Below are 26,116 nucleotides of genomic sequence, written 5' to 3'. Positions count from 1 at the left end.
GGGAGCTGCCTGCCGCCCCCTCCGGCGGTGCCCTGACCCAGGGAAACCCCGGGCTGGCGGCGGCACCCTGACCCAGGGTTAGAGCGCCTCCGCGGCAGCCGGCAGCCCCAGGTTTCCCTGGTCCAGGGGACGCCCTGGGCTGCCCGGCTGCGGCAGCGGCTCGCTGACCTCAGGGGCGCGCTGACCGGCGGCGCCCTGACCTGGGGGACAGCTTGGGCTGCCGGTGGCAGGCAGCTACTGCTGCCGGCAGCTCAGCCCCTTCAGCAGCAGCGGCTTCAACCATTTAAAAATTTTTGGGGGGGCACCACTTTTTGGCGCCCCCAAATCTTGGCGCCCTAGGCAACCACCTAGTTCGCCTAAATGGTTGCACCGGCCCTGGTAGAAGGTCTGACTGGCAGCTGCTGTGAATCTGGCAGTCTGACTGAGCCTGCTGAGAAGTGCTCTAGCAACATTGTCTGCAAAATGGGCTGTGTTCCTTTTCACCACCTTCCTTCTTGGTGCTCATTGTTTACACTGATTGGTGGTCTTCTGATCTGAATACATTCTCTGGGTGGCATGATTTATGATCCCTATTGTCCAGATGGAAGGCACTACAGCTGAGGATCTCAAAGTGCTTTACAGTTAGTAATGCTGGAAACCTCCCAGCACCTGTCTGAGGCATTACCCCATTTTACAAATGGGAAGATTGAGGCACAGAGAAGTTAACTACGAACTAAAATTCACATCATTAGACAGACGCACTATCAGGTCTGCCTGCACACTAACATGTACATTTAAATCCCCGGTTGTGTACACCTCTCTAGTCACATGTGTGCAAGCTGGGGATTTGCTCATGCACAATAGAGTAGCTGGAAATTTGCACGCCTACTATTAGAATATAGATATTCAGGCCTGTCTGCAAAGGCCTATACTTTAAGAATTTAAGTGTATCCTTATTACTTAGCTAGTTACAGAGGTATAAAAGAAAGAATCAAAAACTACTGTCTGTCTGTATAATGGCCTTCTCTTACTGTGACAGTCTGAGGCCTGGTTCTTCAGCTAAGCAGGCATAAACTGGGAAATGTATGGTCACATCCTCACATTCCAAACTAGTCATATTAAAATAAGGCAATCTGGGGCTGTTAGGAAGCTGATTTGATCTATCACCTCCAGAGAAAGGGAAGAGCCTAAAACATGTAAAAGGAAATTTAGTTTGATAGTTTTCTGTCTGGTAAGAACTCACTTATCAATAGACACAGCTGGAGAACCCTTATGTCTGTATAGATGTAGTTGTGAAATCCTCACTTCTGTATTGTTTGTATGTTTATTTGCATGGTCTCTGTCTGGTTCTGTGATTGTTTCTGTTTGCTGTATAATTAATTTTGCTTGGTGTAAACTAATTAAGGTGATGGGATATACTTGGTTAGCTAATCATGTTACAATATGTTAGGATTGGTCAGGTAAATTTTAGTAGAATGATTGGTTAAGGTGTAGCTGAGAATATTACTATATAAATTAGGGGCAAACAGGAGGTAAATTGGGATTCGAAAATAAGGAAAAAGGAACTTGAATTTAAGCTTGCTGGAAGTTCACCCCAATAAACATTGAATTGTTTGCACCTTCGGACTTTAGGTATTGTTGCTCTCTGTCCATGCGAGAAGGACCAGGGAAGCGTGAGAGTGAAGGAATAAGCTCTCTAACATCTTGGTGCCATGACTCAGATGCATCGCATCGGATAGGTGAGTGGCAGCCTTTAGGTCCCCCTCCCCAACAGTCCGCGCAGCTGCTTGGAGGGGGTATGGTGAACTCTCGTGATGGTAGTTGTGGGTTCTGGCAAGCTAGGATAACGGATTTTTTGAACAAACGGATAAGAAAGAATCAGGGCCCATACCAGCTGCAAGGATCCACCTGGGATGAGATGGGGGAGGTTTTGGGAGACCCCAAGGGAAAGGAGTGTAGGAAAAAGGGAATGGTATTACAAGGTTTGTGCTCTGGGATGGCATACTGGGTAAAAAGGGAAGCTGATCTCCTCCAACATATTAAGAATTTGGAGGGGATTGTGGATCAGCAGCGGATTTTAACAGAAAAATCTGTGTTAGCAGTAGAGGTAGCGGATTTGAAGACATGGGATGCTGCACGGACAGAGGAGTCTTGTGAGGCAATCCGGAGAGAGAAAGATGAACTGCTGGGGAGAGTAGGAGACTTAGAGGAGGAATTGTATGAATGTAAACATGGGAGCAATGGACTTGGGGACCCCAGACTATCTGCCCCACTAATGGAGCTGAAGGAGACATCTCCACCACCCTATCCTGAAAAAATACTGTACCCACCACTGCCAGTGGACGTCGTAAGCCGGCGATCCACTGTTACAGCCCTTGTGAAAAAGATTACCCGGGAGGAATTACAGGAGGCAGGAATAGTGGCCTCAGTTGCAGGGTGGGGGGAATCATGCCCCATAAGTAATAAAACAGGCAGAAATCAGCCCCTTGTCCCTGAAGGACCAGGATGCAGTACTGGGCCGTTTGGAAAAGGTACCCCGGGAGGACTGGGATCAGTTTGTGCTGTGGCTAGTGGTGGTGGGCAGGGAGATAAAAGGTCTAACTCGTGAGGACCAAGTGAGCATATGGCATAGTCTTTTGGGACAGGGCACCTTAGAAATCGATATGGCAGAAGTGGTACACCCATTTCTAATCTCTAGACAGGTGGCAAAACAGTTGTTTGGGGTGTACTCTCATATTGCGGGGATAAATAAAGTAAACCGAATCCCTGGGAAAACAGGACGAGATGCACTTAATTGCATTCAGGCATAGGCACGGTGCTGGGTGGATCCCTTGGACAGTCCATGGGTGATACCCCAGACAGGGGCACCAGGACCTGGTAGGGGTGTGGAGCATGGTAGGAGTGTGGAATTGCTGGAAAAATGGTTGGAGCTGAGCAATCCTCAGTTTGTGGGGCATTTAAGGTTGCAGCACCCTGAACTTGCTCCCAATCAGCTACCCCAGTTTCTGGAACAGGCAAATGTGTGGAGGCAGATACATCAGGGAGGAGAGCCGGTCCATGTTATTACTGAAGGGGATCAGTAAAAGGTGGAAAGGGGTGGGTCAGCCCAGAGGGGAGGAGGTAGAGGGCGAGGTCGTGGCTTTTGGGGGATAGTCAGGGATGAGCGGGAAGCTATAAAGCAACAGATCCAGAGACTGCAGGCTAGACTGACTACCCAGGATCTCACCAGATCAGGGGGAATGTGGCCCCGAAGGCCAGGGGACTGGGACTGCCTAAAATGCCAGACACACAATTTTGCTTGGAAACAGGAATGTTTTCAGTGCCAGGACCCCCGCCCCCCCATGTGAACCAATGGGAGGGACAGAGGTGGATGCTGCGATTTAGGGGTGCCCTGGAAGGCATCCTGTCCATGTTCTCAGTTTAGGACAGGATGCATCTGGTCGCCCCACGCTCTGGGGCGATCAAAGGGAGTCCCATGAGAGATTTTTTGATAGACACTGAAGCAGCCATCAGCTTAACCATATGGGATCAGGGAAGGCCCTCAAAAGGAACTGTGACAATTGTAGCGGCAACGGGAGTGGAGACACAGTTAACCCTAAGGCGAAAACAAATCAAAAAAATCTGGGAAGAAGGGAAAATTATGTGGGGTTGTAATGATGCGCTAAATCTGTTGGGGGCAGGAGATTTACACAAGCTGGAACTTGTACTGAACGTAGCCAATTGGGTGTGTTTACTGGGGCAAACACAGGACGGTCAGGGCTATACCATTCTTATGGGGATAGCCACTATGACCATTAAAGCAGCACATGCCCTCCCACCACCCCTGGCTGGGTGGGAACACATCCCTGTGTGGGCCACGGATAACCTGAATTGTGGTAGGGGCAGCATGAAGGTACTGATAAAGAAAGGGCACCCTCCCCCACAAAAATAATATCCTATTCCTCGGGAGGCGTTGGCAAAGGTAGGGGCAACTGTTGGGAAATTGAAACAAACGGGACTAATTAGAGCAGTTGCATCCCCTTGTAATGCTGCTGTGTGGCCAATAAGAGCCAAACGGCACCTGGCACCTCACTGTGAATTACAGGGCACTAAATGCTCTGGCCAATTCACCAGCCTCAGTAGTGGCAGCCTACCCTGAAATGCTAGCCTGCATTGAACCCCAATTCCTAATTTTCACTGTGTTGGACGTAGCAGATGGGTTTTGGTCTCTGCTACTAGCTACCTCATGTCAGTATAAAACTACATTCACATGGGAGGGCAAACAATTCTGCTAAACAATCCTCCAAGGGATATCGGGACTCCCCTGCAATTTTTCACAGATACATAAAACAGGCTCTGAAGGGGGTGAATTCAGCAAGGTGCATACAATATGTAAACAACCTGTTGGTAATGTCAAAAACAAAGAAGGAAGACAGGAAACTAACCAAGCAGGTCCTGCAAGCTTTGGCAAAAGCAGGGTTAAAGGTCAATAAAAAAAGGCTCAGATGGGACAAACAAAAGTAACCTACTTAAAAGTAAAAGTGTCCCAAATGGAAAGGAAAATCAATAAAAAACGGGTACAACTAATCCAGTTACTACCACTGCCTATAAATGTTAAAAGCTTGCAAAGTTTTCTGGGTCTAACTGAATTTTGCAGGAATTTTGTGGCCAATTATGCAAAAATAGCCCAGCCTCTATTTAACCTAACCCGAGTCTCCACTTAAAAATGGTCAAAAAAATGTACTGAGGCAGTAAGAGTACTAGCCCATATTTATCCACAATTGCAAAAACATACCCATCTACCTAAAAAATAACATCCCCCACCTGTGAAAAAGTTCTTATTGTTGCTCTCTGTTCATGCAAGAAGGACCAGGGAAGTGTGAGTGAAGGAATAAGCTCTGCCTACTTACTGAAAATCAGGCCCTAAGGGACTTGTTCAAGGTCACGAAAGTCTGGGGAAGAGGACTGGAATAGAACCCAGCTTTATGGACTCCCACTTCTATGCCTAAATTACAGATCTATTCTTTCTCCCTATTTAGCTAGCATACTACCTCCTTCATTAGTCCAGTCATGGACTTCAGCACTACACATTTCCTTCTTTCCTTCAGCAGCAGCTTTTGGCTTAAATCCATTGGTGGTGCTCAAAGCAAACTTCCCATCCCACAGTTTCGATCAACACGCAACTAAATCTCTAAGGCATCAAATTCATGTTGGGATTATTTAGTAAATTATAGCAGACTGCTTGCAACTGAACTGAGCAAGAAGCTTTCCTGCATAAGATGCTTTCTTGCTCCTCTTCTCTAGGAGCATAGCTACTCCTCCAGCTGTACTGGATGTATTTCCAGCCAGATTGTCTCCTTAGCATTTCCCAGGTGATCAGTAGGCAAGGGCAAAAGAAAGGCCAAGAATTAAAGGGCACTGCAGTTCCATCCCTAGTCCTTATCTCTAATAGGACTTTAGCTCATTAGAAACCAAGTTTTAAGAATCCTTTCCCATGGTGAAAACGATCTTGTCTCATCTACACTAGCAGTGAAACTGTCTTCTGCCTTGGGGCATGTGATTACCAGGCTAGTTGTACTGTGTCCCTTCTCGGGTCTTTCCAGGTGCACCCCCCCCACACACGGCAGGCTTCTCCTGGACTGGAATTCTGCAATTCATCCATTCCCAGAACAGGGCCCTTGACATTTGGGGTCAAGCTGGAGCAGGGGCTCTGGGACCCTGTGAGGGGGGAGGATCCCAGGGGCCAGGCTCCAGCCTGAGCCTGGACGTCTACACAGCAATTATACAGACCGGCAACCAAAACCCAAGGCAGCTGACTCGGGCCAGCCGTAAGTGTTCACTTACTGAGCAGACATACCCTGAGAGGCTGTCTTGTCTGTGGGGCTGTTTCAAATTTCCTTGGTTTCTTACCCACGCCCCTTTACAGCCTCCTTTGATTTTAACTCTGCATTCAGGCAGGTAACTGTCCCAAACTGAACAGGGAGACGGTCACACTCAATATTCATAAAAACCAGTACAGGCATTCTCCCAGTTTGTCATAGCTCCATTGCTGGCCACCCTTGTTACCAGCAGGACAGTTTTCTAGTGCAGCCAGATCCATAGCATTACTTCTTCCAGATGAGCACTAAGGCTGTGCCTGTATCTGAAAGAGAAGATTTCACTCTCTGGGGATGCCAGTCCAGACCCTTTCACCAGCGCTAAAAAGTCATTTAAAAATTAACAATCAAAGCAAAACCATCTATTCAATCAACAGGTTTGCTAGCCATTGTCCTTAGTCTCACCTTGCCCTCTTAGGGTATCTTCCGCAAACCCGGCTCCTCTCAGCACCTGCTGTATCTGAAGCACTCTACCATGACTGCTGGCACATTTATGCCTTTTCGAAAGGGAAGACCCTTTCTAGTGCTGTCTGCAGTGCTGTTCCACAGAGCTACATTGCATCACCAAGTGGAGGGGTGAGTGGAGGCTAGATCAGACCAGATGGGACCAGATGAAACATGAGCGTGGCTGAACACTAGACCTATTGGCGGGTTCACAGATCAATACACAACCTTTAACCAAGCATAGCACAGTCTTCTGTTATACGTTCACTGGCCTGGCTGTGACTTTCTGTTATGCATATGGGCCCATAGTAATGCCGGATAAAAAGCCAGCTCATGTTCTTGTAACCTTTCACCCTTTTCTCTTCCCTGCTGACTACAGATACATTGCTACATTTAGGACCAAATTTGTTCCTGGAGTAACTCCACTACAGTGTGACTTTTAAGCCATTTTTAAAGCTACCCTGTAAAGGCATTCTTCTAATAATTAAATGGGAGCCCTTTGTCAGGTTTTATCTGCACTAGAGTAGGGTTGCCATGGTTTTGGAAATTAATACAGGCCTAGTGATAGAACTTGGGCTTTCAGAAGAAAAGAATCTCTTTCCCATCTTCCATTTTAGGCCATCCAGCAAAATAGACTCCAGAGATAGAGGTGGCAGAATTCTACCTCAGGCAGAACTCTGACTGCAGCCTGTGCAGCCATTAGGAACTCTAAGAAGTTGTTTGCTTTCCCCTCCCTCAGACACTGGTTGTACACACAAAGACAAAGGGATAGGCATGTTTCCCAATTAATCCCACCTGGCGACAGCCACTTGAAATGTACACAGAAAGCACACACCTGTCAAACCTGGTCACAAGTCAGAGCAGAGGATCCCAGTCTGGTTTCCCACGCTTTGGGTCTGATTTCAAGATGATGATTTGCTTCCTATATTATTCCACCATTGCCTAATCCAGGTTACACATTAGCTTTCCATTCTTATCTGATTTCTGTTCAAAATGTTCTGGGATATATTGCTGTGTTTTTCCATTGGTTATTAATCCTCATTGCCTCCTTCAGTGAAGAAGAGCAAATAGTGGCTGAAGAGCTGATTTCATCATCTTCACAGCCGTTATTTCCACTGTGTCCTACTTTCTCATGTCTTTGGCAATATTGAAATTAAATCAGTCCTTGCCAGGTATTCATTCTTACTGCCCTGCCGTGCCAACATGGAATCGTTGCTGGCAGATGAACCAATCTCAGTGTGCAAATGTTATCAAATACTCTTCATAAATGTTAACCCTAACAGAAAGACCTTGACCTGACAGCTAGCTGAAAAGTAAATATTAGATACAGAGAATGCAAAGACATTTTAGTCCAGGCACTTGTATCTGCTGATCAGCAGAGGATGTAGCTACTCCTTTGCTAAGGACAGTCTGCACTCTGAATAAGTGTCTGGGATGAGGAGGAACGTTCTGGATAGGACTGAGGGAAATTCAAGCACTTTTCCTTTACACAGAAGTAAATGTAAATAATGTATAGTTAACCCAGATGTAGTGAAACTCTTGATAATGAAGCAGAGTGACTGTGGTAAACTTTTTTTCAGTGCATAGCAATATGCTAATAACAAGTTTGAGTGTAATGAACCTCTGCTTTGTTCTGTGAATAAGAAGCTTTGTTATAAGAGCTTCCACTGTACAGGTCTTGGAAATCAATACAGGCCTAAAGATAGACCTTTTGGCTTAAAAATAAATAATCTCTTTACCATCTTTCATTTAAGATATCCAACAATATGGACTCCGGAGAGAGAGGTGGTAGAATTTTACTGGATTTGGGGGCTTGTCATCGTTGTCTTTCCTTCTCTTTCTCTCTTCTTCTCTTCTCTTTTCTTTTCTTTTCTTTAAAGAATAGGATGCACCTTGAATAAAGCTGTGCAAATGCTGCACTGAATTACTCACAAAAATTAATTTGCTTTCATATTTGTGAGCCTTTTTGTTTCCCAGGAATGCTTGTAACCATTCATGTCTCGTTTGCTTTGTTTGCAGAAAGGAAAGGGATGTCTAGGTGCGCATGTGCAGGGAGAATCGGGGGAAAAGGAGAAGCATGTGCGGGGAGAAAGGGAGGGGCAGAGGAAAAGAAAGCATGTGCAAGGATAGAGGAGGAAAAGTTGACATAGTTACAGTCAGGGCCGGCGCTTCCATTTAGGCAACCTAGGCAGTTGCTTAGGGCACCAGGATTTGGGGGGGGGCGGCATTTTGCGGCCCTCAGTGGCAATTCGGAGGCGGGGGGTCTTTCTGTGCTCCGGGTCTTCGGCGGCAATTCTGCAGCAGGTCCTTCACTCGCTCCGGGACCCGCCGCTGAAGTGCCCCGAAGACCGGGAGCGCGGAAGGACCCCCCCGCCGCCGAATTGCCGCTGCCCACGAGCGCGGAAGGACCCCCGCCTAGGGCGCCAAAAACCCTGGCGCCGCTCCTGGCTACAGTGAAGGTTGTACAGAAGGATCAGGAGAGAGAAAGGATGGTCATGGGGAACGGAAATGAAAGGGGACAATGTCATTAACTTTTTTCCCAAAAAGGACAAACACCTATTGTGTGAAAGGCAGTTCAAAATACCTAAATACTTTCCTACTTCCCTTTCCATGGAAGCAGCAGCTGTGGTTGTCACAAGGAGGCCAGGCAGTGGTATAGGAACCAGTCCATGAGATACTTAGGGTAATATTTTCAAAAGCCCCTAAGTGATATAGGTGCCCACGTCCTATTTTCAAAAGTGATTCAGGCACTTAGGTGACAGAGTCTCATTGGGAGACACCTAAGTGCCTAAATCATTTTAAAAATTAGATGTGGGACCCTACATCACTTAGGTGCTTTTGAAAATTTCCCCCTTTCTCTCTTAAGAAGTCTGCACTATGAATAATGTTGAGAACCCTGCTCCCTGGTGTATATGTTGAATTGTGGCCTGAATGTAATTTCTGCATACCCTACAAAACCCATCTTCTCTGTGCTCACTTTGCTGCACATGAGTGGCCTATTTCAAAGTAAATAGACTGAGGAGGGCAAGTTCTGTTTAAAAAATAATAGATTTATGTACAGAACTAAAAAACCAGTTTCCTCCTTACCCTCTGAGAACTGTTGCAATGCTGTCCCTGGTTTGAGCCTGATGTATTTATTTTTGTTATCTGTGATGGCAAAAGACTATACAAAGTGATTTTGTTAACTATTATAATGAAATGTCAATAAGAAATAGCTTGGTAAATGGTTTTTTTCCTGGGTTTTTTTTTTCTGTATTTATTTACAATGTTGACTTCTGCCCTCAATCTCTGAAAACGCTATTCACTGAAGGCAGCTGGTGAGCATGAGGCTGTTCGAAGGGCTTGCCCAATTTTTGCATTAAAAAAACATTGAATCACAGCATTCAAAGTACAGATGATGAAACAGGGACGTTATGGAATACCTCAGCATTTGCTACAAGTTCTCACGGTGAAGAACAGTGGAAAAATTTGTGACCAATGGAGACAATAAGTAAGAAGGAAAGTTGAATAGCTCCGAGGTTTAAAGTTGAAGGAGATTTTTCAGTCACTGTCACCTTGTGTTCAATAATATAGGGCCCAATCCTCAGCTGGGTATCATTCGATTCTTACTCAGAATGCCTCCTGAAGCCAAGGAAAGGCTGAGTAAGGGCTTCCAGGAGTTTGTCTTGGATAACTGCCCAAAAGAGGGCCAGATCTTCACAAGTCCTGTGACTCACCTATCATGGCTGTCTCCAAAGAAACAGAAGTTCACTGCTTTCTACAAGAGCTAAAAAAGCACTATTTTAAGAGAATTCACTATGTGTGAGAAAACAGAACTGGGTGTGAGAAAACAGGTGGCAGGGAAAAAGAAAATGAGAAAAGTAAAAACATTATTACTACTTGTTTTACTTTGTATTACGGTAGCACCTACAGGCCTGAGCCAGCATAAGGGCCCCACTGTGCTAGGGGCTGTATAGTAGCATACCAAGAGACAGTTCCTGCCCTCAAGGGCTTACCATCTAAATAGACAAGACAGGCAAATGGTGGAAGAAAAGGAGAAAAGCAGAAAATTGGGACCTGAGTCAGAGAGTAAGTGATTTGCCCCAGGTCACCCAGAAGTCTGTGGCAGAGCTGGGAATCTCCTGATTCCTAACTTCTTCTGAAAAACAAAAATAGAAACTTAGCAACAGAAAGCAAAAAAGAGGAGAGAGGGAAATGAGAACAAGGAGAACAAATGTACAGAAAAAAAGATGAGCCAAGGTACCTGTATCAGAGCTCACAGCATGGAAGGATGTTGACAGGGGGGTACCTAAGCCCCAGTCTATCACAAGTGAGAAGTCCAATGAAAAAAGGATAGAAGCCCCTGGGATGTAGAGTGCTAAACTTTGAAGGGAAAATGCCTGAGCTCAGCTGCTCATGCATTGAAGAGCTTCACTGGTGACGTGCCAGGTATATTAAGCAAAATTCACAGTTGTGGTCCAGCAGTGATGCTGCAGCGCAGATTCTGGATTGGGCTAGCCACAAAGAGGCTATTGCACAATTCCTTATCAGCAAGGATAAATAGAGTAGGATGTAGAGGAGGAGACAACTGTTTGCCAGCATGGCTCTTCATAGACTTTGCCACTGCAGCTATTTCAGGCAGTGAAATAGGCCTCAGGGTTTTCTGCAGGGGTTTTGTGCTACTTAGTTTTAAAAGTATATAAAGGTAGAGCACTCATGATCTGGGATTCTCTGCATCATAACAACTTTGTCCCTTAGATTAGAACATAAGAATGGCCATACTGAGTCAGACCAATGGTCCATCTAGCCCAATATCTGGTCTTCTGACAGTGGCTAGTGCTGGATGCTTCAGAGGGAATGAACAGAACAGGGCATTTTATTGAGTGATCCATACTCTGTCATCCAGACCCAGCTTCTGGCAGTGAGAGGTTTATGGACACGTAGAGCATGGGGTTGCATCCCTGACCATCTTGGCTAACAGCCAGTGATGGAGCTATCCTCAATGAACTTGTCTAATTCTTTTTTTAAACCAGTTATACTTTTGACCTTCACAACGTCCCCTAGCAACAAGTTCCACAGGTTGACTGTGAAGTACTTGTGTTCGTTTTAAACCTACTGCCTATTAATTTAATTGGGTGACCCCTGGTTTGTGTATTACTTACTTTCTCCAAAACATTCATGATTTTGTAGACCTCTAGCATATCTCCCCTCAGTCCTCTCTTTTCCAAGCTGAACAGTCCTAGTCTTTTTCATCTCTCCTCATATGGAAGCTGATCCATACTCCTAAGCATCTTTGTTTTCCTTATCTATACTTTTTCCAATTTTCATGTATCTTTTTTGACATGGTGGCATTTTTTGGTTCTCTTACTCTTTTTATTTATTTATTATTGTTGTTGTTGTTATTATTTGGGTAGACATTTAGTTTGAGCCTCTGTTATGGTGTTTTTTTAAGTTTCCATGCAGCTTGCAGGAATTTCACTCTTCCTTTTTATTTCTGTTTAACTACCCTCCTCATTTTTATGTAATTCCCTTTTTGGAAGCTAAATGCTACTGTGATGAGTTTCTTTGGTAGTTTCCCTCCTACAAGGATGTTAAATTTAATTCCATTATGATCGCTCTTACTGACCAGTTCAACTATTTCACTTCTTAGACCACATCTTGTGCATCACTTAGGACCAAATCAAGAATTGCTGCTTCCTTTGTGGGTTCCAGGACTAGCTGCTTCAAGAAGCAATCATTAATTATGTACAGAAAATGTATTTCTGCATCCCATCCTGAGGTGATATGTGCCCAGTCAGTACTGGGATAGTTGAAATTCCCCATTGTTATTGAGCTTTTTTGTTTTATTGCCTCTCTAATCTCCCTGAGCATTTCACAATCACCATCACCACCCGGGTCAGGTGGTTGGTAGTATATTCGTACTGCTATATTCTTATGATTCAAGCATGGAATTTCTATCTATAGAGATGCTATTGTACTGTTTGATTCATTTAAGATTTTTGCTATATTTGACTCTGTGCTTTCTTTCACATATAGTGCCACTCTCCCACCTGCATGACCTATTCTGTCATTCCCATATATTTTGTGCCCTGGTATTACCGTAACTATCTGATGTCCAATAGCTATGCCTGCTGTTCCTGAATAATCCCACTCTTTAATGTCATTAAATGATATACCAAATTCTGGCAGTTATTCCCAGTTTATCCATCAATGAGTCATTCAAATTCCTTTAGAAGAAACAGCCAAACAAGTCTCCCAAAAGTCTATTGGGGTCCCCCAATCACCCAGTCATGAGCAAAGTAAACAGCTGCTTTGTAGATTACCATGCTGAGCCATTTGTTCAGAATGTACCTTCGTGCTCTTGAACAGAGTTATCTTTTGCTCAACTTAATTAACTCAGTCCTCTTCAAAATGTCATCCTGGCTACTGGTACGTGGAGTGTGGAAAGCTTCTAAAGGAATATTGCCCTTGAGGAAGATCTGCACTGCATTGATATTCTATCTGTGGTGCTCATCTAATGATTTATTACCTACAAATAAGTTTATATTAATGCTAGCTCACTTTGTTCCATCTTACAATTACGTTTGGTTTGATAAGACGTCTGTTTGCAGGTCCAGGGTATAGAGATTTATCTGCATTTGTATACATTTCCCTTTCTTTTTCCACCCCCTGCTCCCCAGGGAAGGTGAAATGTTTTTACTAGTGTTTTTAAAATGATTCCTGTATAAGGATGAGTAATATTTCTGTGTGTGTGTGTGTGTGTTCAGTTTTTCATCCTAAAGTATCTCAAAGTACTTTACAGATGGTGGTTATGACTACAGTAACACACAGAGGCCTAACTTGAGATTGTACTAGATACAGTACATATATATCGTAAGAGCGTCCCTGCCCCAAAGAGGTAACAATGTAAATAGACAAGACAGACAAAGGATAGGAGGGGAAACACAGACACAGAGTGAAAGTGCTTTGCCTAAGGTCACACAGCAAGTTTGTAGCCGTTCTGGGAATAGAATCCAGATCTCCTGATTCCAAGCCCAATGCTTTATCTACTAGACCATGCAGCTTATCTGTCAGCATTGCTCAAGGGAAGGGAAGGAAATACACCGCCTGAGCGGCAGTGCCTGTAGAGTGTTATACATTGGGAGAGCCTGGAGGAGAACACTAGACAGTGAGAGTTGCTGCACTGGCATTGCCTGGTGCAAGGGAGGCAGTACAGCCCTACCCCAATGCTTTCCATCTGAGCAAACCAGCAGCATAAGCTCTGTCAATTTATTTAATTATTGCATCACAAACAAGTGTGGGGGAAAAGGCTTGACTATTGCTTTCTGGGATGTAATGTTGTATGCCCTGGGATTTAAATTCCTACAGTTCCTGGAAGCAAATATCCAAAATCTCTTTAACTTTCCAAGGTGAAAAATTAAGCTCCATGCAAACTTACTGTGTGTGTATGTGGGGGGAGTGTCTTTCAGATGAGATCTTTAAAACCAAATCTGGTCCGCTTTGCAGGGATGTTAAAGAAAATCAATGCATTTTTGTTTGTTTGTTTGTTTTCACCCTAAGACAAATTGTCCCCCTCTCCTCATCACTGGGGAGCATTCTGGGCACTGGCTCGCTGCTACCTTCCATCCCAGAAATGGCTGCAATTTAGCAGTGCTACAGATATATAGTTTGTAAAATGCATTAGAGCCAAATGTGCTAGATACATGTACATTGGTTTTACTTAAAAGCTTCCCATATTTTGAAAGAGTCTACCAATTTGAGAGAGGCTCCCCATTCTTAAAGTGGGGGATACTGGGAGAACTGGATATATTACTCAAACTGGCAGAAACATTTTAAGAGAGAAGAATTTGGAGAAGTGAGCTTTGTAGGTGCTTTTTTATCCAATGAATCAGTGGGAAGGTTCCTTGGGGCTTTGGCCCAGGCCCGTACTCAATTGCTCCCACAAGATTTTGGTCATCTCTGAACCAGAACTGACGGACTAGGTCTCTTCCAGTTTGAGATCCTCTCCAGAACCTAACTGGGTTTGGATCTACAGATGGGAATCTGAACGTCCCTGAAATGTCAAGTAATTTGATTCAAAGTTCCAGTCTTGGCTTCACTCTCATAGATATGTAGAACAGGGGTTTTCAAACTGGGAGTTGGGTCCCCTCATGAGGTGGCAAGGTTATTATATGGGGGATTGCGAGCTGTCAGCCTCCACTCTAAACCCTGCTTTGCCTCCAGTATTTATAATGGTGTTAAATATATAAAAAAGTGTTTTTAATTTATGGGGGGGAGGGGTTGCACTCAGAGGCCTGCTGTGTGAAAGGGGTCACCAGTAAAAACAGTTTGAGAACCACTTATGTAGAGAGAGTGAGCTATTACTATTAATAATGTGTATATATATATTTCAAGATGAAGGAATAGAAGGAATACTGTGAAGCTGGCCTTAGGTGAGGGCTGTGCATAAACTATTTATGATAGGGCATACAATTTTTATTTTACTGAGACAATATATCTTAGTGGCCTGGCAGTTTTTTCTTGTTCTTTATCAGGTCTTTTATTAACATACTGGTAGAGCTCTGTGTCTAGCTGCATTCACTCTGTGATCTTATTCTGTATGATGGTAGCTCTGCCTCAGAAGATTAGGGACCTTCTGTTGGCAGAAGACAACATGTCTGCCAATGACTTGCTGGCTACAATCCTGTCAGCATAGGCTCATGGTGAACGCTACTCTGCATAGGAGTAGAAATGCCAGTGTATAACTATTTGCTGGTCTAAGGTTTGCAAATTCACACCACAGGAAAGAGTGTTATCAGATCCATCTTAGAACTACACTGCCTATTTTCTTAGCTGATTCTGCTCCCTTGTGAAGCTATACAACTAGATCTCCAATAATCTGTAATGCATAATGTATGTGTGTTTGTGGGTACTATGCTGTATATAATGATCGTAGGTGTGTGTGGCTATCAAATAGTTGCTGGGGACAGTGTTATTCCTTTACCTTATTAGGCTGATAATTTTTTAAACAAAAGCAGACAAAGCTTTAGATATTAGCTATATCTACTATTGTTTTACAGGAAGTAAAACTATAACTTGTCAATTTTCTGTATTTCGGAAGTAAATAGCACAACAGTCATTTTGAAAATCAGAATTTCATGTTCTTCCATTTTTTACTGGATACTTTGTTAACAAATATTTATTGTGCTGCAGTTTGGGATTCATTTTCATTCTGTTCCAATTTTTTTAATGTAAAGAATCAAAGACATGAAACAAAATGTTACCTTAGTTCTTTCCTTGGTTCAGTAGTTAGGTTTGTAATAAAATGAGTGACATCAGGATTGTTGTGTAGTGGAAAATTTTATCCAAGGGATAAAGATAAGGAACAATAAATTTGGCCTAGAGGATTCTTAGTGGGAAAGATATTAAGAAATTCCCAGAATCCTCTCTGTTCCCTGTCAGGATTTTGATGGACCCAGTAAATGAAAGTCTAAGAAAACTATTGTGGTACTAAAATTCTGCATGAAATTTATTGTACTTATTAAAACTGATAACTGCTTCTAAGGAGAATAAACTGTGCTCAAACTGACAATCTACAGCTTTTTAAATTAAGGATTTTTGGTGACAATACAAATCATTAAAGTACTGGAGCAGTTTGTATGTAACGTATAAAACCACATTAGACGGATGTTATTTATGTTGCAAATTCAAGCACTTGCAAGTTATGGAATGCCTGAGTTACAGTTGCCTGTGCAACCTTAATTCTGTCTCCTTATGCATCCTTCCTGTACATTGACCGAGGCAAGGGTCCTGTCAAAAAAGTAGGTTCTCTTGTAAATACAGACTATACTATAATACTTACACACAAGAGAATAGAAGTAACGTTCATGTTTAGTTAGTATTTTGTTAGGCTACTAATGTTTCCCTGAGCAACACAAATGAGAAGAAAATGGTGATTTCCAAGCGCTTGTATCTCAGCGAAACCTGAATGAATTTCAGGGACCCCCCTGATGATTGTCAAAGCCCTGCTGCAAACAATGAAGTGGAAAAGCATCTATAATGAAGTACTGGTACTTAAAACACAGGCTTTGTCTTCAGTGACAAACAAGGTGTGTTTTTTTACCACAGGATAACTAAGGCGTGTTAGCTATCTCAGTGTAAAATCCTAGTGGAGATAAAGCACTGTAGTTTGACTGTGAGGTCGGCTAAGAGAGATTAACAGCAGGCAAAGGGCATAGTGTTGACCTCGCCTGTCTACATCACAGGAAAAAGGACACACTTATCTTCACTAGAGTTTTGCAGCAAGAGAGCTAACATGCATTAGTTATCCCACAGAACAAACACAAATTTTTGGCTATGAAGATAGCCACAGAGAGTTGGAGTAAAGATTATTATTACTATTTATTTGTATTACCATAGTGAGTAGGAGCCCTAGTCCTGAACCAGGGCCCCATTATGCTAGATACTGAGCAGACAAAGACCAATTGTGTACTGTACTGTGTAGATACTGACAAAACATTTTAGATTGAAACGTCTTTTATTTGATGTTTGTATAGTGCCTGCCACAGTGGGTCTCAACGTGGCTACAACCATTTATCACTACCCCAATATAACTGTTTAATAATAATAATGAGCATTAATCGGGCTTCCTCAGTAAACTAGAATTTTGGTACCTATTGTTTTTAATGCATTTTTTATTGGCTTGAGGGATTTTCACCCTTGATCTTCAAAATCTTTTTTCTCACTGTTCTTCAGACCGAATAGTAAATCTGAAACATTCTGAGCACATTTGGCTAGTGTAGAGCAAGTGACATCTAGACAGACAGCGTGGTCCAGTGGATAGGGCATAGGAGAGCCAACCTAGCCATGGACTCATTGTGTGAGTTTGATCACTTAACCTGTCTGAGCCTCCGTGTTCACCCCTCAATAAACTGGAGAAAATAATGCTTACCCACCTATGCAAAGTACTTTATGATCAACAGAGAAAGTGTACTAAGTGTTCTATTATGACTCTGTGCCAAATAAAACTTTCTCAACAAAAACTCCATGCTGGGAATGATTTCAGCTGGCTTGATTTCAGCAGGGTCATTAACCCCCAAAACATGATCCTGATTTGTGAAAGGTTTGCTGCAGCTTGTGATCCTTTCAGTGAACTTGACCCAAGGTATGAGTGACGTTGGACAGAGTTTCACCCAGAGTTGGACCCAGTCTAGCAACTTTGAGCCAAGTGGTGACAGCCATAAGAAACTTTGTGATTTAATGACTGTGACTGGAGCATTTGAACTTAAACCTCATGTGAAACTCAGATGTAATCTACCAATATAAACTGAGACTAGTGTTTTAATATAGTAAAAACAAAGGTGTCTTGTATCATTTAAAAAAAAACTCAGAGAGGGAAAGGAAAGAAACAGATATTGAGCTTCATCAGCATATGGATGATATTTTAAACAATTAAATGTTTAATTGTATCCTTACAGACACAAGGGAAATGATAAAATACTCTGGACAAAACCCAGCGGTGACCTTCAAAACACAGCCTACTCGCAGTGTTAGTGGGATTAGGATAAATTCAAATAATCTGAAACAATCCTTTAGAGAGGGATGAATCATGTTCAGTTGAGCTTATGTGGAAGATAGCCAATGAACAGGAGTCCTACAAAATCAGTAAAAGCAGCAGAGAATCCTGTGGCACCTTATAGACTAACAAACATTTTGGAGCGTGAGCTTTCGTGGGTGAATACCCACTTCGTCAGAAGCAGGTAGTGGAAATTTCCAGGGGCAGGTATATATATGCTAGCTAAGCCAAGCTAGAGATACGAGGTTAGTCAATCCGGGAGGATTAGGCCCTGTTAGCAGTGAGAGGTGTGAAACCAAGGGAGAGAAACGTTCCTGTAATTGGCAATCCATTCACAGTCTTTGTTTAGTCCAGAGCTATGGTGTCAATTTCAGAGACCGAAGCTCAGCATTTCCTTTGAGTCTGGTCCTGAGCGTTTTTTGCTGCACGGATGGCCACTTAAGGTCCCTCTATGTGTGGCTCAGGAGGGGGTGAAGTGCTTTTCTTCCTTTTTACAGGGGGTTTTTTGTATATGCCATTCCTACGGACCGTGCGATGCTACCTTCATGCTCCAGCTTCCATCCCGGGCACTCACACGATCCCTTGTCTACAGCCAAGCTGAGTTACAACGCATCTGCTCTAACCCTTCAGACAGAGACCACTACAAAATCTCCACAAGCATTCTCAAAACTGACATACACCGCGCCTAGGAAATTAGGAGAGCGAGCACGAGCCAGCGTTAGCATAGAAGCCTTCGACTGCAGAAAACCAAGAAAGAAACAACCGGACCCACTGGCCATCAATTACCGACCCCAGCCTAAACCCTCCAGCGCATCGATCGGGATCTACAACCCATCGCTGGCCAATGATCCCACCACTTTCACACAGGGTCTGTAGGGCCAATCCTTGCCCCAGACCAACTGCCAACTGAATACGTATCTCATCAGCAAGCTGCACAACATACCATAGAACTCTAGATCATCGAGGAACCCAATCCATCGCAAGCAAACCTCTGATGCCAACTCGTCCACATATCACACACCGCACACCATCACAGGACCTGAACAGATCAGCATACCATCACTGTTTTCACGCACGTCCACCTAATGTATACGCTAATATGCCAGCATGCCCCTCTGCTATGTACATCCGGCCAAACTGGAGCATCTACGGAAAAGTGCTGAGGACTCAATCAGATACAGGAATGGCAAGTATACACAAAACCTGTAGGAGAGCACTCAACCTCCCTGGCCACACTAGAGCAGACCTTAAGGTGGCCATCTGCAGCAAAAAACTTCAGGACCAGACTCAAAGAGAAACCGAGCTGACTTACCTGTTCATCTGCAAATTGTGACACCATCAGCTCTGGACAAACAAAGACTGTGCATGGTTGCCAATTACAGACCAGTTTCTCCTCCCTGTTTTCACACCTTACTGCTAGAACAGGGCCTCATACCTTCTGATTGAACTAAACCTACGTTATCTCTGCTTGCTTGCTTCGTAGCCTTCTATCGCCCTGGAAATTTCATATAACTCCTGGTCTGACAACAGGTGGGTATTCACCCAAGCGAAAGCTCACGCTCCAAAACGTCTGTTAGTCTATAAGGTGCCACAGGATTCTCTGCTGCTTTTACAGATCCAGACTAACACGGCTACCCCTCTGATACCTACAAAATCAGGCAGGTCAAAGGCTGTGGCTAACCCAGCAAAATTAAAAATGACGACAGACCAAGAGATTTAACAACGGAAGGGTTATTAAAGGCCTTAATCAGGTCAGTTTCATTGGAGTGACCCGCTTTAAACCCAGAATGGTAAGAGTAAGCCAGGTCTGGATAGCAGAGAAATGGTATAAATATGACTAAGAAAAACACACTCAACAAGTTTATTGACCAAGGAAGAGATTCGGTGCTGTGCCTAGACAGAGCACAGAACTCTCAGGCATAGGCGCCGGGTCATATGGGCCTGTGGGGCCCAAGCCCCACCAATGTTTTAGCCAGGGGCACAAGGAGAATTTTGTTAAGGAGAAGGCCCAGATTACCGGCATTGCAAGCTGACTCGTGTGACACCGCTAAAATTTGGCCTGTCCGCCCCTCTGTCATGCCATGCCTATCTGTGGTGCTTCACCCCTCCCACATCGACAAGTATAGATGGATCTGGCTCTTACACCCCTACTGAGGTCTTCAACCTTGACCCCTGGGCCCGACCAAAAATTGTATTTGTAGGCCATTGGGAGCTGGGGGCTAAGATGGCTTTAAGTTCTTCTCTTGATTCTGGGCTGCTCTGGAATCTAATGCAAACCCCTGGTATAATTTAATTATGGCAGCTTGTCTCCACTTCCCTATGGGCAGCAGGACTGCCCAGAATCTCAGCAGTGCTCCATGCTGCAGCCCTGCCTCTGGAGTACCCCTATACCCGGGCTTGGGAGGGCATCTGCCATTCCTGTATTTGGAGGGATTCTTCCCTGGTCAGACCCAAAACTTTCAGGGTCCTTTATGCTGCTGTGACCCTTTTACCAGCTATACTAAGGATGAAGGAGGGGGTGAGAATCTCACCCAAAGGAAGGCAGAGAAAAGGAATAAGAATTACAGGTCTGAGGCAGGATCTTTCTGCATTGGGCTCGCTTATAGCACTCTTGAAAAAAACCAACAAACCTCCAAGCAAATCAGAGCCTGTAGTATTTGCCAGTACAACGCGCAATGACAGAAATGAGCAGTGGAAGGAAACTCACAAGGAGACATGTAGTAAACTTAATTTTATTAAAGGCAACAAATAGGCACTGAAGAGCAATTGCAGTGGGAGTTAGGCACCTAAATACCTTTTAAAATCTGGGCTTAGTTGTTCAGATACAGTGGAGACACTGATAGTCAGTTACTGCCGTGATGGATGTGTCATAAAACCATAGCTAGATGGATTAGAGAAAGACAAAACTAGAACACTGAATTCTCGTCAGAGAGCTCTAGGGAAGACGGCACAGAGAAGAGAACCCAGTACAGTACATACATTCCGTTACTGTTGTTTAATGGTTCCCAGACTGTGGTGAGCAGAGCACTTGCTGATGGACTATGGAGAGCTGGCTGGGCACATAGTGCTGATGCTCCTCCTTGTGGCCACACGTTCAACTGCTTTAACAGACAAAAAATGCAGTAAATGCTATCCTGATATTACTCTTCATCTGGGTGTTGTATGATCCCCAACGAGACTTGAGGTAGATCTGTGCAATCACCAGCCAGAGGGGGGACAGATTTGTGCCATCGCCAGTGACAGGGCAGCCATGTCCAAGAGATCACCAGGGGGAGGGGAGCCAGATCCATACAATCACCAGCTAGGGTGACCAGATGTCCCGATTTTATAGGGACAGTCCCTATATTTGGGGCTTTTTAAAAAATGGGTTCCTATTACCCCCCCACCCCCATCCCGATTTTTCACACTTGCTATTTGGTCACCCTATCACCAGCATCTAGGAGACAATCTCTATTAGCCTGTGGCCCACATTATGAAAAAGCATAAGAACTCTGGCTGTAGGCAACATAAAACTGTTTGAAAGGTATCTTATGAAGAGACGTTTAAAGGTGCCTGGAGGAAAAGAAGAAGAAGAATTCAGCCCTAACATGAATTGCAAGCCTTTACATCACTCATGTCGCTGTGCTGTGCCCTCGAAGAGTACGTCTTGACATGTAGCTCCTATTAAGATATTTACACCCCACAGGAATGAATTACAAAATCAAAGGTTTTTCAGTGGCCTGCAGGAAGTGAGTTTATCTCAGTCAGTATCCGCATCACAGCTGGCAGCACTTTAGTACCTTTCCTGCCCAGGGCTGCCCAGAGGATTCAGGGAGCCTGGGGTCTTCAGCAGCGGGGAAGACCTGACACTTCGGTGATGGGTCCCGGGGAGGAAGGATCCCCCGCTGCAGAATTGCCGCCAAAGACCCGGCACTTCCGTGGCGGGTCCCGGGAAGGAAGGAGCCCCCAGCTGCATGTCTTCGCAGCACTTTGGCGGTGGGTCCCGGAGCGGAAGGACCCCCCGCCACCGAATTGCCATCGAAGACCTGGAGTGGAAGAAGCTCTGGGGGTCTGGGCTCTGCGAGAGTTTTCCAGGGCCCCAGGAGCGAGTGAAGGACTCCACTCCACGGGCCCCGAAAAACTCGTGGGGGCCCCTGCGGGGCCTAGGGCAAATTGCCCCACTTGCCTCCTCCCCCCGCCTCTGGGCGGCCCTGTTCCTGCCAGGCTTAGTGGAAACCAAGGACTGAATTTTCTTCTCACTCCTGGAGTGGTCAGTTCTGATCTTGAGGTTTTAAGTGGGATACCGTGGAGGAGTGTGCACTGCTGCTACCCATGTTGTATCTGTTCTGTGGATGAACAGAAAGGACGCTGGTATTCCCGGCTATCCCAAGCACTACATTTACTTCCCTTTAATGTCACCATCTGTCCATTCACATGGTCACATTTTGCTATGAACGACTGGCATCACACTGCCTCTCGCAGCTTGTGTTCACTCTGAGAGTTTGAAGGAAGGCCACAGTGCTAAAAACCAGTGTTCTCTTGCTCAAGAGGGGAATAATAAGACACAAGGCTTCTAACTCACCAGTTCAAATCCAGCCCAGCCGTGTCCAAAAGCTGTTAGCAAGTTAGATGAAATGGGTTGTTACTCTCAGTCCAGAAGCAAGTATCACAATAATCATCGCTGTAATCCGCATCCTTGTTGTTAGTTTCACCAGCCTGTAAGGAATCTTCAGCATTGTCAATCTGGCATCCATCATGAGCCTGAAGTTCACAACATCATTTCATAGTTTTCTTGCACTCCACTAACCTGACATGCAAGCTTGGGCAATTCATTTCCCCTCTCTGTGCCTCTGTTCTCCTCACCTCCTGTGTCTGTCCTGTCTGGTTAGACTGTAAGCTCTTTAGAACAAGGGTTATCTCTTACAATGTGTTTCTGCATAGCTGAGCACGGTGGGGCCCTGAGCTCAGTTGGGGTAGCTAGGCAGTCATAGCAATAATACAATTCTGGGAGGTAAATAAGGAAATATGCACTCTGAAAGTGAAGGGTTTGCTTCCCACATTGTTGTGGAAAAGAACAGAACAGAAAGGAATTCATTCTGATTCACCTAATTGATTATTTTAGCAGGAAGGTTGACTGAGCTGGCAGAGCACCAATTGAAATGGAAGAAAAGCTAGCAGAGTTTGTATGTCAAGGCAGTGTTTTGTAATACATTAAGTATATTTTTTGTCAAGTAGTCTGCATCTTCAACCTTTGCAGGCATGGAAGAATGTCCATTCCAACTTTGGCTTTGAAATAATGTTTTTTATTTTTATTTCTTCACAGCACTCACAGAGTGCTAGGCACTTTGCAAATCAAATAGATGGACACACTCTCTAGTGTGAAGATTCTACAATCTAATGGACATGCTGTGATAGGTGAAAGCTCCAAACAAAAGTTCATGAAATAGAAAGTTGGGTAGACATGGGTCACAAACCACTAAAATTTCCTTTGAAGGCAAAGTGCCCCCTTCCTTACCCCACATTTGCCCCCTCTGTCCAGTGCCCATCTTCCCTCACCATTGCCCATCTTCCCTCACCATTCAAACCCCACACACATACCTTCCTACACCACCCAGCCATGCTGTGTCCCCACTCCACCCGACACCCTGGGCAATTCATCCTGTGAGTATTCCACACACACCCCTCATCACCCCTCCCTCATTTTGATATCATGCTCAGTGCTGAAGGTTCTTGGGCTTATGGGCAGTTCCCATCCTTGTCCTGTCCCATAGAGTACATAGCAGGAAGGAGACCCCCCCTTGTTCCGCTTAGTCTGTGAGGAAGCTGTGGAATTCCTTCTGGTTCGGCTGTTGCATGAAGGAGGATTGGGGCTTTGGGGCCCTCCTTGCAGAGGTAATATCAGGTGACCTTTGGCAGGGGCGGCTCCAGACTCCAGTATGCCAAGCGCATGCCTGAGGCGGCAAGCCACGGGGACACTCTGCCGGTCACCGAAAGGGTGGCAGGCAGGTTGCCTTCGGTGGCGTGCCTGCAGAGGGTCCACTGGTCTTGCTGCTTCAGCGGACCTCCTGCAGGCGTGCCGCCGAAGCCATGGGACTGGGGACCTCCTGCAGGCAAGCCGCCGAAGGCAGCCTGCCTGCTGTGCTTGAGGTGGCAAAATACCTAGAGCCGCCCCTGATCTTTGGTCAGGGATAGGGAGCGGTGAAAGGAACCTAACTGGTGAGAGCCCATAATTAGATAACTTTCTATCAAGAGCTGTGAGAGTTTTTCATTCACAGTAGCATTTCTCAAAGTTATTCAGCCAGGAAAGAAAATAGTTCCACACCCTGGTCATATCATTAGAGCATAAAAGGGTTGGCTGTTTCTTCCTGGGTGCAGCAGGTTCACATCACATGAACAAAATAGAGTTATCTCTTAATTCTTGTTTATGGTTCCTGAGGCAGTATACCAGAGGGCCCAGCCAAGCAGCTGGAACTCCTAAAAAGGGCAAACAGTTTGCTTTTCTGTTTGCTCTCAGGGCGTTCCTTTCTATTGTTATTTCAGGTGGACAGGGAGGTCTCCCTGTCATTCAAACAGGTGCAAAAGAGGAGGTGGTTAGGCACATTTTTCACTTCCCTGCAGTACACAGGCTCCTTTCATTCTTTCTTGTAGAGAGCATCTTGTCCTTTTCTCTTCTGTTTGTTTGGTGGGTGCTGGAGTTTTTCTCTCCTTCCTTCCCTTGACCCTCCACCTCCCATTTATCTCTGTGATCACTGAAGCTTTTGTTACTGCTCGTGGGGCAGAACAATGCCTTACACATACCGGCACTCGAGACCGCGGTCTCCCCCTCTACCTCAGAATGCTCGTGCCACACACTCCTCTGGCCGGACATATGAGGAACTGAAGCGCCAGTGTCAGCAGAAGGGGACCCTATTTGAGGACTGTGACTTCCCAGCCAATATCTCCTCTCTCTTCTACAGCGAGAAGCCACCCATCCCCTTTGTATGGAAAAGGCCTGGGGTGAGTATGACACAGCTTAGAGGTTGTTTCCACTTTTGCTGTGTGTCAGATATATATCTCCATCTCTCCTGCCAAGAATCAGATGACACTGGACTTCTTAATGAACAATCAACCAAAACAAAAAGGAACATAATAGGGACAGAGCACCATACTTGTGTGTGGAGCTTTATAGACAAATAAGAGATATGGGGTGAAATTCTAGCCCTGTCAAAGTCAATGGGAGTTCTGCCTTTGCCCTCAGTGGGGCTAGGATTTCACCCATAGTCTCTGCCCCCAAAGAATTTACAGTATGAATCAGGATCTGCTCATGTGGAATAAAAGAGAGAATCTTAACATGGTCTGTGTGCGGAGAGAGATAGAGGTGGATAGATGGATAGATACATTAGATCTCTTGTAGCTTTACATATATGCAATATACATGTGCATGCTGTATATCTTACTTATTTTTGGTCTGATCCTCCTCTGGTGATTTTTACAGCAGTGTAACTCCATTGTATTCAATAGAATTATTCCTGGTTTGTGCCTGTGTAATCCAGAGTGAAATGAGTCCATGATTTTTAGTAAATTTGTAAGAGCCATGTTGTCCATCCCAAGTAAGGGCTGTGGTAGGTTGTATCCACAGCAGATTGAATCTTGTTGAGTTCAGTAGTACTACACACATGTTTGAAGTTAAGCACCTGCCTTAATCTTTGCAGGATCTGGCCTAATATAAGACAAGCTGCATAGGTGTGTTGGAGGGGCACAAGAAAAATGATGGTAACAGTAATCAGATCATACCATGCACGAACAATGTGTGTGCACAATGTGGTGGTTTTGAAACATTTTTTTAAATGACATTTAAAAATTCCATATTAAACCATAACTCCTGTAACCCCTTCCCATCACTTCTACACTGCCAAAAAACCTGACTTATTAACTTTAGAATTTTGCATTCAGTTAGTTTTGTTCTTATGTGCCCCGCTTCTGTAGCTGTATAGTAGCATGCTGCATAGTAGTCCATATAGACTGCCTCCAACAAGCCCGCTGCTTAGCATTATTCCCAGACAAATGCTATGTCAAGATAGAGCTAAGGCTGAGAGTACATATGAGTCATTTAGAGTAAAATACATTCCAGGTATATTATAATGATCAAAAAACCTACCATTATAAACCAGGAAATCCACAGTTAAGGTTACATTTAAAAGAAATTCAGACATGTTAAGACCTGGAAATGCAATTGGGCCACTCAAGCAACCTTAGCTCTGCCCTGTCTGTTACACACTCTTCAGTCACTTAAAATTGGCTGGAATCTAGTGTATAGGTTACATTTGAAATATTTGTTAAGGATTAA

General features: G+C 44.5%; 1 protein-coding gene and 1 long non-coding RNA gene across 2 annotated transcripts in view; one reads left to right on the top strand and one right to left on the bottom strand.

Annotated features, from left to right (window-relative positions):
- Positions 1-26,116, bottom strand: part of LOC142046593 (uncharacterized) — a 782,351-nt gene that overhangs the window by 692,426 nt on the left and 63,809 nt on the right. The gene's annotated exons all lie outside the window — the stretch shown is intronic.
- Positions 24,424-26,116, top strand: part of CAPN9 (calpain 9) — a 45,771-nt gene continuing 44,078 nt past the window's right edge. Inside the window, exon 1 of the mRNA XM_032806403.2 lies at positions 24,424-24,786. Within this exon, the coding sequence (XP_032662294.1) occupies positions 24,574-24,786 (213 nt within the window). The 5' untranslated portion in view covers positions 24,424-24,573. The remainder of the gene's footprint in view (positions 24,787-26,116) is intronic.

This window comes from Chelonoidis abingdonii, chromosome 3 (assembly GCF_003597395.2).
Source record: "Chelonoidis abingdonii isolate Lonesome George chromosome 3, CheloAbing_2.0, whole genome shotgun sequence".
NCBI lineage: Eukaryota > Metazoa > Chordata > Testudines > Testudinidae > Chelonoidis > Chelonoidis abingdonii.
Note: the sequence above shows the minus strand (reverse complement) of the source record. Positions and strands in the feature narration are given on the sequence as shown.